At 39.0% G+C, this 20,000-nt stretch overlaps 1 protein-coding gene across 6 annotated transcripts in view; it reads right to left on the reverse strand.

Annotated features, from left to right (window-relative positions):
* Positions 1 to 2,795: 2,795 nt before the first annotated feature.
* LOC113807572 (cyclin-T2) overlaps positions 2,796 to 20,000 on the reverse strand; it is a 20,543-nt gene continuing 3,338 nt past the window's right edge. Inside the window, exons 2-8 of one of the 6 annotated variants that reach the window (XM_027358864.2) lie at positions 13,122 to 13,332; positions 12,530 to 12,653; positions 11,224 to 11,269; positions 8,246 to 8,336; positions 7,665 to 7,950; positions 4,222 to 6,386; positions 2,796 to 2,963 (exon numbers count right to left, since the gene is read on the reverse strand). In XM_027358864.2, the coding sequence (XP_027214665.2) occupies positions 2,913 to 2,963; positions 4,222 to 6,386; positions 7,665 to 7,950; positions 8,246 to 8,336; positions 11,224 to 11,269; positions 12,530 to 12,653; positions 13,122 to 13,332 (2,974 nt within the window). In that variant the 3' untranslated portion in view covers positions 2,796 to 2,912. Of the gene's footprint in view, positions 2,964 to 3,195; positions 6,387 to 7,664; positions 7,951 to 8,245; positions 8,337 to 11,223; positions 11,270 to 12,505; positions 12,654 to 13,121; positions 13,333 to 20,000 lie in introns of those variants that run through there. The other 5 variants (XM_027358863.2, XM_070114553.1, XM_027358861.2 and 2 more) reach the window with 5 other exon arrangements.

Raw genomic sequence — 20,000 nt, forward strand, 5'->3', positions numbered from 1 at the left:
GGGTGTGAATGCCTACTTCACAGAACATTAGTTCAGTGTACTGTACTGTAAGGGAAAACATCTTAGCACCAATTGTAACATTTCTCTTTATAATGGGTGTTTTAAATGAGGCCATGCAAGGGGAAATCTCCGTCTATCTTTGGTTAGAAAAATACTAAAATACTTGAACCTTTCAACCATCAGTGACCTTACTGAATAATAAATAATTCATAGAAATTTTGATTTTAGTCTCCATTTTCACGTAATTTCTACCTTAATAAAGAAGGCTAGAAGGCTTATTAAATAAAAAGCACAAGTCCGTTTACAAAAACATTGTTTCATTTTGTACAACAACTGCTATACAAAAACTAATGCATGATGTTTGTCAATGTTTCATCACAAAAAGCATTGAGCAAAACTTGAACAGTTTTTTTTCGACTGATGCATCAATAGTTTTTTTCCGGTCCACAGTCAAACTAACAACACAAGAATAACATTAATAGTAAATAATAAATATATAAACAGAAATGGTTATTTCATGTTATGCAGGGTAATATTGACTGCTGGTGTAACCATGAGTGTACCTGAGGCGTGTGAACCAAAGTCGGCTCCCGCAGTCGCTGGGGGAAGGGGGAGAGGAGGGGGGAGGGCGTGCGGCTGCCGCGGGAAAACTCCATCACTTACAAGTCCCATGGAGTTTCAACAAACTTCTCACAGAGAAGAACTGACTTTTCTTTAAAAGCCGTCACAACATAACACACACATGCTGATGATACAAGCTCTGCGTAGTATGCTTATGATGCATAAGTAGTAAGTACCATACAAAAAAATGTTCAAATAAAAAAATGATGATAAAAAAAGATAAAAATGAACGAGCAGCTCGAATATTAAACATATCTAAGGATAGATGACTCCTGGTTCCAAAGCCATGTTGTGGTTTGAGTGTTGGAAATGTCTGAATGTGTGTGCGTGTGTGTAATGTGTGTGGGTCGGAGTGGGGCGGGAGGAAAGAGGGAGAAGGGTAGACATATCTATGTGAGGGTGATAATTGTTTGAGGTGAAAGTTGTCACAACCACAGCCCAGCGGCGGCGAGGGGGGCAAGAGGGCAGGGGGAGGGGGCCGTGGCGGTGACGCATCACAGCCGATGACCAGATGACCTGTGTAGTGCCTAGGTAGTCCTCCCACCACACGCAGAGGGTTGGAGGGGGAAGGAGGAGGGATGCGGGGTTGGGGGGGATGGGCAGCCGCAGAGCACGACGACGACAGCGACAGCGACGACGGCAGCGGATGGCGGACGGCGGCGGCGGCGGCGGCGACAGCGACGTCTGCAGCGGCCCAAGGCTCTCCTCAGGGGCTCTTCCGTGTACTGGCAAGCCAAGGCGCACCGAGACACTGACACACTGCCACACTGACCCGGCATGGCCATGCATGTTTTGCTTTTTGTTTGTTTCTTTCTTTTATCTTTTTCGTGTTTAAATCCCCATGTTACTCAAGCTGGTTGTGGTGGCTGGGTGGAGAGTGAGTGGGGATGTAGGGGAGGGGGGGAGGGAGGGAGGGAGGGGCGGACGAAGGAGGAAAGGGGAATGGGGGTAGAATAAGAAAAAAATATAAAACATATAAAAAATAACAATAATAATAATAACAGAACTGATAAGCAGTGAGGAAGAGAGAGAAAAAGATATAGGAATGAAAGCATAATAATGAAAATAAATGGCAAGTAAATGAAATGGTTAAGGATGGATTAGACCAAGGATCACGGAAGGGGAGGGAGGGGGAGGGGAGGGGAGCCTTAATCTGGGGGTGTTAACACTGTGACCTGACTAGTCATGGAATGCTAAGCTTTAAATAAAGAGAAAAACTCACAACAGCCTGCCAATTGACCCGTAAATGTGCTGAGCGAAAGAGGAAGAAAAAAGGGAAAGATATAGATAAATCGCTGGGAGGGAGAGGGAGAGGGAGAGGGAGAGGGAGAGAGGAGGAGAGAGGAGAGAGGAGAGAGGGTTAGTGAGGGAGTTAGTGAGGGTGAGGGAGTTAGTGAGAGTGAGTGAGAAGGTAGGTAGGTAGGTAGGTCAAGGAGGGGAAAAGGTAGATATTGGATAGGACGGGGAGGGGGGGGGGAGGGAGAGAGGGAGAGAGGGAGAGAGGGAGAGAGGGAGAGGGAGAGAGGGAGAGAGGGAGAGAGAGAGAGAGAGAGAGAGAGAGAGAGAGAGAGAGAGAGAGAGAGAGAGAGAGAGAGAGAGAGAGAGAGAGAGAGAGAGAGAGAGAGAGAGAGAGAGAGAGAGAGAGAGAGAGCAACAGCAGTAGTAGAGACAAAAGTGAGAGACTGTGCAGACATGAAAGTTACAAAGGACTTCCCTGTGTGCGAGCTGGCGATAGTGACCAAACCCGACTAAGCAGACAGCAGAAATACACTACACCTATGTAAGTGTTGTGAGCCGTGCCCAAACCACCAGCACCCACCACCAGCACAGCCCCATTTGCACCTGACCCCTAACGAGCTGGGCTAAACCACTCACTCTCTCGCGTTCGCCTCTCACCAACTGGCTCGCTTTTGAACAGATGTTAATTGGCATACTCATTTAAGGTAGATCTTGCAATGGTAAGTAAGAGTTCATGTATACTTCTAATAACCTATAAGCCCTTACAATAATAATAACAATGATAATAACAAGGAGGATGGTAAGAAATAATCATACTGATCATCATAAAAATGTGTATATAAACAATCACTGATAATCAATAAAATAATTTATGGACAGTGCAAAACAACTGCCTGTCAGCAAAATGTTTGTGCCTTGTGGCCAAGATCCCTCTGTGTATTTTCATACTTTTTTATCTATTTTTTTTTCTTTTTTTAACACAACACCAGCTCATGTTGGGTCAGGGAGGCTAGGTCATGTCAGGTCAGTTGCCTACAACTGTTTTGCCAGTACTACTGCCTCTGAGAGCTCCACCTACTGGGATCCAAGTCCTTTATGGGTACCTGCAAAGCATCCAAACACCACTCAGAAACCCACAGGAAAACAGCTTTATATTAGTACTCCACATTCAAGGAGACAGGAGACAACTAGTATACATAAAAATCTAATGAAATGTTATGTGCAAATGTATATATATATATCTTTTCTCTTTTCTACAGGTGTAAAGTTGTTTGATTTTTTTCTCATTTTATTATTATTATTCTGAAGGCATGACATAACCAATAAAAAAGAGAGTTCAAAGACTACAAGTTTAAGTAACAAGGAAGCACACAACATGCAAGGAAACACCAGTGTAACAACATATGAATAAGAGGACTAAATTTACCTTGGAAGATGTCTACAGAAAAAAAGAATGCATTTATAAAAATATAAACACTTACATACAAATAACAAGCAAAGACGTTATACATATATATGTGTATGTTTGTGTACATATATACATATTACTAAAAATAATCTCAACACTGTGAAGTGTTTATAAATTGACACCTGAGTTAATATCTGTGTGAAAAAAATGGAATGCAGCTAATATATGAAATATATATTATACTCTAAAATAAGCAAATAGGTCATTAATGCAAAATAAATATCTTATATGCACTATGCACTTCTTGCCAACACAATCCTATAACAACATTAATAAATCAACATACTTTATTGCATCTACATATCATTTTTTGTGATACTCTATAGAGATCTCTCCCTAAAATATTGAAAATCAATTGAGAATATCATTTGCTACTAACAGGGGAAGAGGGGAAAGGGGCGAGAACCAATAAATTATCACTCAGGGGGAGGAGGGGGGGGGGTGGGTGGGGGAGGCTCTGCAGGGAGGGGAGGATTGGATGAAGCTGTGGAGTGAGGCAGAGGGGGATGCCCAGTCATGAAAGCGGGTGGTGGCGCTTGCATGTACGGCATTGGGGGGCCGTGGGGGCCAGGAGGGGGAGGGTGGTGGTATGGCGGGGGAGGGTAGCTGAAATTGGGTGGGGGTATGGAATATTGTGGGTAGAACTGCTGGTAAGAGTAAGGGCCAGGCTGAATCATGGGCACCACACCAGCTGAGGGAGGGGGTGGGGCACCTGTGAGAGGGGCTCTGGGGTACTGGGCCTGGGACCCCTGGAGATGCACGGGCATTTGTTTTGCATGTGGTGGCAGTAGCGGATGTGGTGGCTGCTGCTGCGCCTGCTGCTGCTGTTGGGAATACTGGCGGTGATGAGCATTACCTCTGACATCCTGCTGCCTATAGTGACCAGCACCCACCTGAGGGGATGCGTGGGTGGACCGAGCCTCACTGCCGTTGCGCGGGACCTTGGCCGCCTGAATGTCTCCGGGACTTCGGTCCCGGTCCCTTTTCTTCGATTCCTTGTCAGGTCGAAGGCGGTCCCGACTGATCTTGATCTTTAGAGAGGTAGTAGGAGTGTCTCGGGCCAGGTCACCAGCAGGACTGCTCTCGGGGGAAGTGGATGACGTGCCTCCAAACAAGTCCTTTTGCTTGAGGCGAGACTTTTGGATCTTGAACTTTGGGATGCTGGGAGTTGTGTTAGCACTGGTGGTGTTTATGGGTGGAGCCACCGGCGTTGCTGTGGTGGAGTGGGTCCTCAGGGGCACCGAGCCTGGCTCTGGTGTGTATAGGACCTTGTCCTTCGCTATGGTGATCTTGATGGGAGCGCTGCCGGCATCTTCTCCACCTCGGCTCCGGTCCCGCTCTTTGTCCTTGTCCTTATGCTTTTTGTGCTTTTTCTCCTTCTTGTGTTCTTTGTGTTCCTTGTGTTCTCTATCCTTGTGCTTATCCTTGTCCTTATGCTTATGCTTCTTCTTCTCCTTGTGCTTGTGATGAGGATGGTCATGCTTGTGTTTCTTATGTTCTGTGCCTGCCACACCCCCTACCATGAGGACAGTGGCGGGGTCAGGCTGAGACTCCTTCAGGTGATCAGGTCGCGGAAGCTTCATGCGCAGCACGTGCTCACTTGGGTTCTTCTGTACAGGTTCAGGAACTGCTGGTGCAGGAGCACTGTGCGTCGCAGCAGTGGGTTTTGAGGTCGCATTAGCCATGGCCAAGTTCTGCGCTTCGGCACGCACTTTGATGGGAGTCGCCGGGTCACTGAGAGCTGTGCGATACTTGGTATCTTCCAGCTTCGTGACCATCGGCACCAGCTCTGCCTCACCCCGCTCACTGTTCCGTCTCTCGCTCTCTCTCGACCTCTTGCTGCCAGAGGAGCTCTTAGAGGGGTGCTGGGGAGTCGTCTGAGTCGGTTGTGGAGGAGGTACTGACCCGTTGGTGGCACTATGGTATCGAGGATTGTGGTAGTTGGGTGCTGTTGCGGCACTGTCACTGACCCGCTGTTCGCCATTGCTACTGGCATTACTCACAACCCCAGCTGTGTTGATGCTGCTGGTATGATGTTGCTGATGCTGAGCCTGCTGCTGCTGCTGCTGACTCGCACCAGGGGACTTGCTCTTCTGGTGAGCTGGCTGTGGTAACAAGCTCTTGTCTTCCAGTATGGCTGAAACATCAGGCTTTGTCTCACTATCGGAATTGTCAAACAGCTCATCTGGGGGCCCATCATTTAAGTTCAGGAAATTATTATCACTCAAAAAGTCGTTAAGAGTAAAATCAGACATGTCACTATTATGGAAAATTGTGTTGTACTCCTTTGCTTCGGATTTAGTGTCTGATGCTTTCTCTTCTTTAATTTCTGTCTTTATTTCGGATTTTATATCTGTCTTTACTTTCACTTGCTCTAACTTTGGCTCAGGAGGTTTACGTTCTGCCATTCTTTGTTCATGTTTTATTTCACTTTTTCTTTCTAACACTGCGGAATCTAAAGACTGTCTAGAGTGCTTAATATCTACTACATGATGCTGTCTAATGTCCGATACACTAGGTTTTGTCTCATGTCCAAGCAATCTGCCATCCACGACACTGCTACTAGTCCTGTTGCTTTTGTCAAAGCGATCACTATCACTACGTGCACTAATTTCTCTCCGCTGGTCCTGACGAGCATCAGCTGTGCCCACCCGCAGCGCCTCCAAGGGGGGTTGGGCATCTCCCCGGGATCCCTGGTTGGTGGTGCCATGGCCATGTGTCTTGTGGTTGGTGCTATGCACAGCCGAAGCCTTGGCATGCTCAGGGTGGCTGCTACGCCCGCTGCTACCCTTGCTGCTCTTGCCCCGGGAGCTGGGCAGGACTGAGTGCAGCGAGTGCGATGAGGCGATAGTGGCAACAGTGGAGGGGGGTGCTGACTGCGAGGAGTGTGAAGTTGACACCAGGGTGAACTGCCGGCCCTCTCGTGGGTCCACCACGTCCCGGTCACGCATCTTCTCCCGCTCGCGCCGCTCTTTCTCACGCTTTTCATTATATTCCTTAAGGTTCAGCTTTGGGGGCTGAGGGTGCTGGTGAGGCTGAGACTGTGGCACTTTGACGCCTGCAACACAAATGGGAACAGTGGTATAGAAAAGACATCCTTCAATTTTTAAAATCTGATCTTCCCAAATTTAAAACATTGAGAATACAATGCTTCAACTTATGACTAATGCTTACAAGTACATTGTACAATCATACAATCACACACACAAGTATATATACGTATGTAGACACACATGCATATGTGTATATGTGTGTGTGTGTGTGTGTGTGTGTGTGTGCATGTGTATATATAACAATAACAATAATAATAATAATAATAATAATAATAATAAAAACAAAATATATGTATCACACACACACACACACACACACACACACACACACATATAAATATATATTTATGTATGTGTATGCATGCATGCATGCATGTATGTATGTGTGAGTGTGAGCGTGTATATATGCATATACATACATACACACACACACACACATATATATATATATACAAGCACACAAACACACACACACACACACACACACACATATATCTTTTCTTTTTTTTTTTTCTTAAATAAATGCTACACTATGCTTCAATTGTCTGAAAGACTATAAGAGTTTTCAGAATCACAAGATACTGCATACAGAGGAAATATACAACAAAATGTATATAAACAAACTGAGCAAGATTTTACATGAGCACATTATGAACAACATGTATATCTATCTATTCCACCCCCCCCCCCTCCCCTTAATAATTTAGGCAAGAAATTAAAAATATCTGTATCTAGTTAATCATGATTACCTGTATCAAGTGCCTTTAATATGTTATCTTTGTGTATACGTCAGTTCATCCTAGTGCAGCTTTCTATCAGATATGGCAGAAATTTACACTAACTTCTGAATAACTATAAAATGGTATACATCATCATCCAACACTAAATATAACAAGCTAAAAATATCACATCTAACTATTTTAACATTTCTATATACAGCAATAAGATGGTTTTCACAAAGTGGTTCACTGACAAAAAATTTGGCCAGCTCTACTGTCTAACAGATATTTTCTTCCTACTGAAAACTGAACAGCATTAGAATCATTATAACAATAATCACAAAAAGCTGAAGAAAATGAAACTGTCATACCCCTGTCCTAAGAATAAATAGATGTTCTACACTATAAATTTTAACTTAGGATTCTATGATCATCACTAATCTCATCATAACACAGGACCTACAAATGTCCTTAAATCTGCTCTGTGGTTCAGCACTAAGTGAAGAAAGGGAAATTTTATCTTAATATCCCTGCTTAAAGCTAAGAAAGATAAGAGAGACTGACCTGATTTATTATGAGAGTTATGATCATGACTCCTGGATGACGGGACAGATGATGATGAACCTCCCGTTACAGCCCGTGAAGACGAGAGTGATGAGGATGATGAACCGCCCTGACTGCTCTTGCTCCGGTCGTCTGTGTGCTGGGAGGAGTTCATGATCTTCTTCAGCCGGTTGGGGCACTTGTCCAGAATGGCCAGGAACTCGGCTGTCAGGGTCTCCAGGAGCTCTAGCGTCACCGACTTGTCTACATACCAGAACCAATCCTTGCCTTCTGTCGCCCGCTGGATCTGGAAAGGGGAAAAGGGCATTGGAATGGAGTTGATGTCCACCACTGATAGTCTAGTATTACCTAAGACTCGTGAGTAACCTTTGTATGTAATGATACAAAGGTAAAAATAATTAAATAAAGCATCAAATGATGCTGGTGTACTCCAGTTTAAAAGAAATTTAAATATTAATCCTTTACATGAAAGGAAATCACAAGCAATGGCATTTTCTTTCCAATTCATACACATAATGGAACAGTCAATTACTTCCTATCAGTGCTTGTTCCACTTAAAAAACACAAGACCTTTTAATTACCTCATAATGGCTCCAAGTGCACACTATGTATATACATACACATGCCACCACTGTGGGTTTGTACTGTAGACACATCGTGGTCATGTGAAGACTGTGGGAGAGAGAGAAAGCCAGCAATCAGTGGCAGCAGAGGCAGTACACAATAAAAGATAAAAATTAGGCCCATGAGCTGTCTTGACTTTATATGAGCAATCTTTGTTATCCCCAAAAGTCCAGTAGCTGAGAGAAGAGGTCCTGCAACCAGAGGTGTGTCAAGGTAGCAACAACAACAGGCAAAAAATTTCATCCTCACGCCACATTATGCGTGACAAACCTAGAAGAAAAGAGGTGTATATAGAGTTGACCAGAATTTGACATTGAGGTAAATATTCACATGTAACCTGACCTCCAATGACCCTCCAGCCCTTTGGGACTTGTACCCACACTCTCGCACTGACATATGAGCATTCGTTTTAATGGGAACCATTAGAAGGCTTTCCACTCTGAGCACGATACCCATGCAAAATTTTCACCTGTTTTTATAATTGACCCTACACTTGTTATGCATTGTACACTTGAAAATGATAGCATCAAATATTATCAATAAAAGACTTAACAGGCAATGGTGTAAATTTAAATAAAGACCATTTTAGTTTAACCTTACTGTTGTCAAAGTAAAGGAATTTTGAATTCTATCCGATAAATATTTGTATATCCCCCTAAAACCACCATTTATGGCTAGCTAATGATCAATTTCTGAATGAAATTATCTTAATGATATGGCAATGCCTCATTTGGCTCATGCATTTACAAAAAAGAAAGACAAGCACAGACTTTAATTTTCCTAATAACTCTTTTTCTCGACCATCCCACTCTTGTCCTAAACTACAGGGTCTTTGCATGGGTAAGGCAAGCAAGCACTTCAGCAATGATTCCCGCTAGGCTTTAAGCTCACACTGCAAGGGGAAACAAGCAGTGAGCAGGCCTTTGCACTGTTGAATACTCATCAGCCATAGGGCAGCTGCACATCCACTCTCTCTGAATTTAATTTTAAGATAAAAAACAAAAACAAAAAACAAAATGTAAATAAAAAGATAACAAAAGGAACACCCACATCTATTGTGCCCAATAGTTGAGAGTAGCCTTCTGTTGCTTGCACAACATGGGGCAGAGCAAGAGGGAGCGCAAGAGAGACAGAGAGAAAGACAGAGAGAGGAGCGGAGCACTAGCTAGCCCAGTGCCACCAGGAGCAAGGTACAGTGGGCCCTTCCTTTCCCTCTTTCCTTGTTCTCCTCCCACAAGGTCTGTCCAGGTGAACCAATACTTGACACTGTGCTTATCCCTCTCTACCTGTGTTGTTACCATCTCCATGTTGCAAGGTCATTATGTTTCCGTGTTGTATATGGATCATCAGAAAAGTGTGTTAAAGTACTGAAAGGGCATAGATATAAAATAAATATAAAATAAAAGAGGAGTTAAAAATCAATATAGACATCATATTGGCATGCACATTAAAAAGACATGAGTTAACAATACACTGATCAACATATCTCAATGTGGGTACAGAAATTTACAAATACACAATAAAATAAAACCAACTTTTTCACAAGGCAGAATATCAACCTTTCTGTTTAACTATACTCCATATTTGTTTCTTCTAAGACAAACATGCATAGGACCAATCTCCACTTTTTCAAATACACAATAATTTCCCTTAATATGAGCTACATTTTCAGCAGACATATTAAATTTCATAAAATACTGTCATGCGATGCTGACTTTACATCTGGCATCATGCAATTTTTCCAAAAGCAGACATATTAGCATGTCAAATACACTGGTGGTATGAGTAGGAAATGCTACATTACTTATTCTTGGCTATTCCTTGTGATACATTGTTGAGCACACAAAGATTGCAGGGATTAATAAAATAAAAACAAAACTCTCCCCAAATCTACTCTTATGCCTGTTTAACACTGAAATATGTCTGATACATTTTCTGCCAAGATAAGTTCTCCATATTCTGCCATGCAACTAATCAATACTCTACATGAACACTTACAGCGAGGAGGCAGAGTGTGTGTGACTGAGAGAGAATGGGAGTGGAAGTAAAGGGAGAAATGAACATCTACAAAGGACAGCTCAAAGTTTTCCACTGTGGATTCTAGTTCAATCTGTGCATCCATTCCCAATTTTGGTTTGAATGTCAGATTTTCCTCTATTGCACATTCACTAATTCTTATTCTTTGACATACATCCTTTGTGATACTGGCATACTTCACACAGTAATTCTTTAAAAATGCCTGGCTAATTGTTTAAACACTGACAGTCTAGGAGTAACTAGGGATAACACTATTGAATTTTCTCTCAAACCAACTTTCTTACAAAAAATAAAGCAACTAAAATAAACAACATATGGCACATTAACTTAGGGAATCATACTTGCAACCAAAGCCAGTCATAGATGGCTTGTTCTTTCAATACTTTATATATAGTACTACCATACCAAAGTTCCACATCTAAAGATGAAATAGTATGGACCATTCTTTTCTCAACAAAAACTTCTAAACCAGAAATTAAATACAGTGACATTTACATACTTTTTTTTTAAGTGATATCCATTTCTATCTACTTAGCTTGAAGTGCATTTACTTTTTTGGTCACTGGTATTGTTACTGTTATAAACTAATTTAACATCACAACCTTTTTTATTGATCATTTAGGAAAGGAAAAAATCTCTGATAGGGGATGGGCAAATAATAAAAAGTGGATTAAATAAAATAAAAAAGGAATGAGAGGGAGACAGTTTGGAGAGGAACCCAAAGACCCTTGCACTGGGAGAGGTATAAAATCAACAATGATTATAATGGAGAGAAGGAGCAGATACAATGAAGCACAGCTGGTGATCTGCCACCTCGTTAATGGACAGTGTCTACAGGAGAGGCCCACTGAAACTTGCTACTGGCAGTAGTGACAAACAGTCAGCCAGTGATAATAACCTGCTGGTAGCCATGAAATACGAGGTTTGGGCCAAATCTTTGGTGGCTGTTGTTGGGGCGCACGCCAGGAGAGGAGCACCACAGCCCAGGTAGTGGGTGACCCGCAGCCGACCGCCCCACCAGGGCAGCCAACCACCGGGAAAAGAAAAGACAAAACGATTTAGAACAGTGTTGCATCATCAACTTAGGTCTGGCAAACATGCGTCGCCTTGCCAGCAACTCCTTGATGTCTTTTTTTTTTTTTCTCTCTAATTTATGTACTACTAGGTACTTACCAGCCTGGTATCTTGCTCCACGACCTGCAAAGTCACCTGACACTAATGAATGAAACTCTTACCTCTCTTATGCTTCCAGTAAATACTTGACAGGTTTTCTCATGGGTCTTGCAAAATCAAAGTGATTCTTTCGCAATAAATGTCTATAATATAAGGAACAGTCTGAAAATCTTTGCAAAATCATACAAGAATGTTATCAACATCTTATCTCTATTTTCTTATTTCAGGCATCCATAAGATAAGTTTATAGTGATAATCTTTCAAAAGTTTCTAATATTAGCATTAACAGCTAATACCACAATCTTTTATCCATATGTGCTGGTAATCCAACCTTGTTGTTAGTGATACTTTTTGGACTGTGGACTTTCCTTTTAAAGTACTGGTTTCTCCCAACAAATTATGGATCAAAAGTTCATGTATGATTATAATCTGTGTATAAAATATGTTAATATAAATCATAATTTCAGTATACAATGCAATATACCAATTGCATGAACTGGTCAATTATTATTCATATATATTATTATATATAATTCATAATTCTAGTATAAATTGCAAAATACCAATTGCATAAAGCATACAATAATGAACAGACAAAATAAGTCACCTTTTAAAATAAATGCAAAGGCAAAACCTTCAAGAACATTCATGTGAAGCAGATATAAGGATCTACCTCGTCATGAAAACTTCGTACTCTGTACTGATTGACCATTTTGTGCATCAACTCATTAAAGGCGTACTCTTAATGTAATATATACAATAAGAACAAACCCAAATTCACAAGAAAATATTCATGAACACTTTCATCTCTGATATCAAAATGACAACTCTATAATCACATCTAACAATAGTAATACACAATAAAGAAATACTGTGCATGTGAACAGACTCAAAACAGAAAATAGCACGTACACACTAGACCCCATATTAAGCACCAGTCATGAAAAACTATCTCTGAGAGATTCCACTGAGGTTAACAGGGTCTACGTGTGCCGCTGTGGTCCTACCTAATTTGTTTTTGAAGTACTCACCGCGGACGAGTTGGCAGCACTTGACCACGTGTGTGTGTGGATGGTCTATGGCAACATCAAAGCCCAGGGTCTGTAGCAAAATGTTCTCATTCACGACCAGCTCCTGTGCTCTTTCCAAATATGCCTGTATGAGTTGAAGAGGAAAAGAAATAGGAATGGTCAATAATTTAACAGAATGAAAGGATAGTAAGGCAGGGCAGGAGGCAAAGAAAAATATATGGGATAAGTCTGCAGATATTTTTCCAACCTGCCTTTTACTGCCTGATAAACCCAAATATATTTGTCTTATATTCATGCAGTTCTTAATCATTCATGACAGCAGTTATGGTGAATGAAGCAATACCCTCCCCACCCTCAATCGGTGTCAGTCCCAATGATGAAGATGAGAGCTATGGTTTTCTGAACTTCTACAGGAACATCTAACTTATAGTTCATGAAAGCAAATGATTCTAATGTAATTCATATACATAGCTGGTAACTTGGACAAATACAAGCTCATTCTTAGCAGCAACTTCTCTCACTTACCGCCTTCCATCTCTAGATGCTACAAACCTGGAAAAAATTACAAACATATTTTTCTAAATCCACTCACCTCAGACTGTGTGTCCAGAGGCGGTTGGTCACGGAACAGGCAGTGATAAGCCACTTTGATGACATGTTCCAGCTTTCTGGGTTGCTCCTCGACTTTGGCAGCGAGGAAGAGGGCAGCCGGTGCGATGGAGTTGCGGTGAAAACGGGTGAACGGATGATACATGTAGAAGCGGTGCATGTAAACAATGGCTGTGTTGATAGCCAGTTGGTTACTGAATTACTGGTTAAGGAAAAATCACAGGGAAAGGGGGAAACACATCTAAAAATTACCATTATCTATTACTGTGGATGTAAACTGAAAAAGAGAAAGAAAGAAAAAGTACTGTATAGCAGGGGAATATGAATGTTCTTAGAATGGACAGGACCATTAACCCATTTAGGACGGGTGTCATACATATGCAACATACAGAAAAATAAACACTGCTGGGCATCCTGTTGGTGTGATGCTGGATCGGAGCTTGCACTCTGATTCCGGGCCACCCCCATACGTTGATTTTGAAGCTGCCTTAAACCATTATTTTTGGCTTCGAAATATAACGTTGCTAGTATGTGCGCACACACGCACGCACGCACACACACACAGAGACAGACAGACAGACAGAGAGAGAGAGAGAGAGAGAGAGAGAGAGAGAGAGAGAGAGAGAGAGAGAGAGAGAGAGAGAGAGCGAGAGAGAGAGAGAGAGAGAGAGAGACAGAGAGAGAGAGAGAGAGAGAGAGAGGGGGGGGGGGGGGCATGATATAAGAATTACATTTAACTTCTAAAATTAAGGGGTTAAGAATATCTTATTATAGAGGAGATGAAAGGTGACAAGCAAATAATTACAGTGTAAGCATTATCAATTATAAATTCCTAGATCACATGCTATACAAGTTAGTACCTGATATCCAATCTATGAATTTTCAATTTATTTACAAAACAATTAACAAGGAAGCACCAAATGTCAACTAAACTCCATATGATAAAATATTTCGAGATCTTTTTGTAGAGCATTATATAATTTGATGCAAGTAGTAATAGCAGTTGTAGGTGACCATGAAGTGATGGTATTATAGAATATTTATACTTGGGCTTTGTGTTTACTTATTTCCTCCTTTTCTCTCTTCCTTTCTGCCAAACTATGAAAATAGCAATGTAAATAAAGAGAAAAAGAAAAAGAACAAAAGAAAGAAAGGACAGGAAAAGGCCAAATGTAATTCTGTTAAACACAAAAGCTGGAAAAAATTGAATTTCACTAAAATCATAAGTTAACAGGCAATGTTACATTGAAATGAGTTGAGTCCAAGCTCAATGGTTGTGGATGGCAATATTTCCCAAGGAAAATACTGAGTGTAAGTGTAAATTTCTCAGTGATATCAGAGCAAATTTAGTTACACTGCAGTTGCACTACAAGTTCAATTTCATCTACATGCAGCAGTGAGGAGATATAGTGGGCAAATGTTTACCCAAATATTCAATATTTTCTTACTTTTGGTAATGCAAAGAAAGTTATAGAAAATCAATACAGTGTACTTAAACAGGGAACTAGCAAATCTGTCATTTAATTCCTAGGAACAGCTTGCGAATAAGTTAGAGATGTCAAAAAACTACAAATTAGCTGCATAGGTAAACAGAATGGTTTCCAAATCACAACATATGAATATCCTAATGCATATACTAAATACATACATTCACACTGCAGGGGATGGCATGTATACATGCCACACCCACTGTGATTTTTTTTTTTTTTTTTTTTTTTAATTCAAACTTAAATGTTACCATAAGTACTTAGTTACCAATGAGTCAATCCTTTGTCTGACATTTTTCACCTGTTTACTCTTTTCCTTGATTTCCAGAAGTATAAAATTTCAAATTGCTAGTAGTATATATAATGTCAATAATATTAATAATAGCCATGTTGATATTGATGGCATAAAAAAGGAAAGGGAACAAAAAGTAGAAGAAAAAAATGTACATTTCCTAAATAATACTAAAGAGAACATCATTCTTTCCAACTTTCATGAAGTTCAATAAACCACTTCCAAATATTAGGTTTCAAATCAACTATGGCAGGTTGCATGAAAGTGCCACATACCTTCATTGTATTGTTCATCATGTACACAAAAGAATGAGAAATATGACAACTCTCTTCCTATATCCTTAAACAGTATGTATTAAAAGACAGACACACAAAAAAAACACACACACATGCTTGAGTTAGAGATGTTATGAAAGAGTGAATTTGAAATGAATTTCAAAAAACTTTTCAGACGTGGACATCAAAATGTCCCTGATTTGTGAGAAACATCAGGTCCTGTGTCTACAATTACCATAACACTCCCAATTATCTATCATACTTCCCAACCGACTTTACATTTATCTTTATAAAACAAGTAGTAAATTTATCCTGACCTTAAAAATCTATTTTAGAAAATGAAGTAAAAGGAGAGTCAATTTGCAAACTAATTTGTGCGTATAACATCCGTGCACAAGCTCCATAGCCTGACATTTCCATTGTAAAAATTAGAATAAAAAAATGAGAAACATTTATATGTAAAATGATAAATCATAAATTCAATTTGGATGATAAATAATCATGGAAAAATAAAGCCTATGATAAGATAAATTACAGACTTATAATGGCAACACTGTAGCTCTCCCTATGTTCACTGTCTGAATCCATGTAATGAGCAATGAGCCAGTCTCCCCTTATCATAAACAACTTTTCGAAACCCATTACTGGCAAGCAACATTCTACTGAAGGTGTAATGCCATCCAAGAAATTCATGGGCAATATATTCAAGATGACATGTAGAAACCATAGATGTGATAATCCTGAATGATATGTAAATTCCCTGTATTAAGTGGACTGCATAAAGGAGACACCAGTGGTAGTCTTGCCGAGAAGCGCACACATATAAAGAAAAACCTTAGAGAGTGAGAAAAGTCTTCCTTTTCATAATCAACTGTATGAAACTCATTACTGGCAAATTATACCAAAGGTATAATACAATCCTATATACAGAATTCTGCAGTCCTGTTGTAAGGTAGCATATGTATACAAACTACCTTACATAATGAACAACTTATAAATAACATGGGGAAGAAATCTACATAATTCTAGTTCTTCATAATATGACAATAAACTAAATTAAAACAACCTCTGAGGAGTGCCAAAAAAACAGTGGTCGAAAATGAGTTCTGATCAGTTTCATATTCGTATACAAGTATAGAATTACCCCCGTGAATATAAACTCCTGCAAACCAAAAATTTAGGCTGTGTGCGTGGCGATAACCCCGAGTCTCCTTGCTGCTGTGTAAGTAATTTTCACCCTTCCGCACTCTCGCTTTACAGGAGCGAATAAGATTCATTGTATTATGACATTACCTATTGAAATGGATCCCAGGAAGATAAAAGTGTCTTATAATAACAGTTTCTTCCTAAAGTGAAAAATCGTCACAATACTTTTCAACATTTTTTTTTCCATAAAATAAAATAGGTATAATTGGATTTTGATATGAGCAGTTATAAGTCTGTACCTCTAAAAATACACTTGCAACAAACAGATATTTACTCGGGCTGGGTGCTCACCCGTGTCAATAGCCGTCTTAGAGGGACCCAGCCAACAGAGCTACAAGCGTCGCCACTACAATACTTTTCTGATTGCAATATTTTTACATTTGAGTTTCCATTTGAATTTTAATAATTAATTTAACATTATTGTATATTATAATTCCATTTTACAAAGAAAGTAAATGTAAAGATAGCTTATGATAAAAGATATTTGTGTAAACTCCAAAGATAGGCCTACAAATATCTAATACCTATTGTTACAACACAAGACGAAGTGTACATGACAAATGCATAAAAGCTATTTGTATTTCAAAATATCTTTGATATATTAACGTTTTCTGAATGGTTATTTCTCATGAACAAAAGACAATTCTTTGTTCCTCCATAACAAGTACTCTGCTCATGACTAAAGGTTTATTGTCTGTTTTGAAGCGGAATTATGTGGTTAAACAATACGGAAGAAGAGTAGACTGGAATAAACAGAAAATTAATAAATTAAATAAGTCACTGCTGATCTAATGTGCAAATACATATATCTTTACGTTAATTTATATGTGTATACACAAGTAAACAGATGTACATTAAGAAAACCTTAATAAAAGAGGTATAATACAAGAAACAACTGATTTTATACAACGGCCATGTTGTCATGGGTCTGGATTTGCGACTTTTCTTGGGAGTCATGTATTTGTTCGTATATATAAATCAAGAAACTCATGATTATATCTTTATACCACAAAAAGCATTTGAAAGAGAAACGATAGCAGTTTCTATGGTAATGAAATGGAAATGATTCATAAATTAAAAAATACAAGAAATGAACTTAAAATATCCAACTTTTTATTTGCTTGTTTTAAATTTTTTATTTTTTCCAATTTCTGTATTGTTAACCAATTAAATTTTTGAATGTATCTTTTTGTTTTTCAAAATACGCTTCTGTTTTATATTTAACCCACTAGCAACATTAAATTTATAAGCCAAAAATAACATTTTCCAGCAGCTTCAAAAATGGCGCGTGGCAACCTGACCGCCACAGACGACAAAATCAGAGCGTGAGCTCTGATCTTGCGTCACATCGGCGGGACACCCAGCAATGTTTACTTTTCCAGGTATCTCATATGTGGAACAGCCATCATAAATGGATTAACAAATTTTTGAATATCACAATAAAATTATTTGTTTTTTCTCAGGAAACTAGTTCTAATTTTCGAAAAGCCTCTGCAGTTTCTGTAGGAATTCTTTGATGTTCATTCACTTTCTTTTTTTATTGTCATAAATTCGGTATCATTTTTTTTATTCTATTGTATTTTTTTTAAAACATCTATTGATATGACTCCTTATTGCACTTTAGAGGTAGGAATTGCAATGTAAATATGTATAAGTAGGTTATTTCTTTGTTGCAAGATGACATACATTGGCCCAAATAGGCTTGTTGTCAAAATGAAGTCCAAGCTACCCAGCTTGTTCATGCATGGGGGACACAACCACTAGAGGTTTAGTTCAACTGGCCTTGTCTTTGTCTTGGACCTGACTTGTGTTTGAGTGCCCAGCCTGGAATAGTATATGAACTGCGAAAAGCAACACTGTAATAGACCCCACATGCCTCTTGCTTCAATAACACTGTGCATAGTACTTCTCAACATGGAGCTATGGACTTCTTTCGTTTCACTTTAGTTTCGTGTTTCATGACATATATTCTTTAACCCACTAATGATGGGTGTCCCACATATAAGACACCCAAATAAATAAACACTACCAGTTACCAACGTATCCCCAATCTTGTTTGATGGGAGAGAAAGGAGAGGTACTAACATGGAATCTTACACCCTAGGATAATGATCATAAAGAACAAATAAAATAATAATCAAGTATAAAAAGTAGTTTGAAGAAAGTGAAGGTAAATCCATAATCAATTATCAGCTACAACTTTATGTCCAATAGCAATGCTTGGTAATGGTAGTATAATTACCCAAGAATAAATAACAGAATCGGACATCCAGTGAATTACCACAGTGTGGTTCTACAGTCTAGCTTTTGTGGTGCACAAAGTTGAAAATGGTGAAAGTATATAATACTTGGGGTGAAGAAGCAGTTGCTAGTATGGGGATTTTTAATTCCTGATCCAGCTGATTTTAATGATCCCCAGGTATTTAATATTTTGAAAATGGCATATCTGGACAATGAAGCTACAGTAGAGGAAAAAGTGCCATGTGTGAGTGTTAGTCAACTGATGGTGAAATATATTAGTTGTGAATGTAGAAAATAGTTTCAATATGGGAGTCAGTATAATATAGTAATAAGGAAAAATATCAAAGAAGTGTCACAAATCTAAAAGATCTCTTAAATAAGATGGTTTTACAGATATTGACAAAGAAACAAAAGTCATTTTACATAAAGTGAAGAATTTGTTTATCTAATTCACAGTATCTATGACTAAGACTAGCAATTTAAAAAATTAAGCAGTAGTAGTTCAGAACGAGAGGAGAGGAGCAGTGTCCATGAAAGTTCAGTTAATTTTTTCTTGGATTCCATATAAACTCAAAATATTCTCTGCAAATGAAATTTGCTTCATGTCTGTCCCAAAATATAACACACATTGAGAGAGTCCAAAGCTATTTGAGATTAATTTCAGTTGCCTGAAGCAGATATTATAGGCCTATATATGTGTGTACATAAAAATATCTATACAACTATATACATACATACAGTATAATATGATATTAGTCAAGATAATCAATAAAATAAAATTCCCATTGCCTAAGCATCAATGCCACAGCAGTGCCTGCTGCACAATTGTTGCAAATCATTGACAGTCTTGAATTTGAGGAGTCTCGAAACATCATTCAGAACAAAGTCTGAATAATCATATAGCTATCATCAAAATGGTTATATTTCCATCTGAAACATATTTAAGATTGACCCAATATAATACCCTGCTATAATAATATATCAAAAGTAGGGGCAGATTACTAGATTAACAAGTAAATAATGAATAAAAGTTATGTTTTGTACTGATGAAATATTTGTGTATTTCTAGTGATTTTTAAAAATACTAAATTCTTTTCTTGTAAATGAGATAAAATTATTGAGCATAGCTAATTTACTTGAAGCCCAATTATAAAGAAAGAGCAAAATAAAGAAAAAGAGACAAAAAAGTAAAAAGTAGTTAAAAGTATCCATCCCGTCATAAATAGCTATTGAAACAGCAAAACAAATTTGCTACAAGAATGCAGCACAGTATCATTTTTACCCCTTATTAATCAATTAATCACCATGACTAAGAATCTTATAACGGTGTTCCTTACATATTTTGTCAATCATTATCAAAG

The sequence above is a fragment of the Penaeus vannamei genome, chromosome 36 (assembly GCF_042767895.1).
Source record: "Penaeus vannamei isolate JL-2024 chromosome 36, ASM4276789v1, whole genome shotgun sequence".
NCBI classification, from domain to species: Eukaryota; Metazoa; Arthropoda; class Malacostraca; order Decapoda; family Penaeidae; genus Penaeus; species Penaeus vannamei.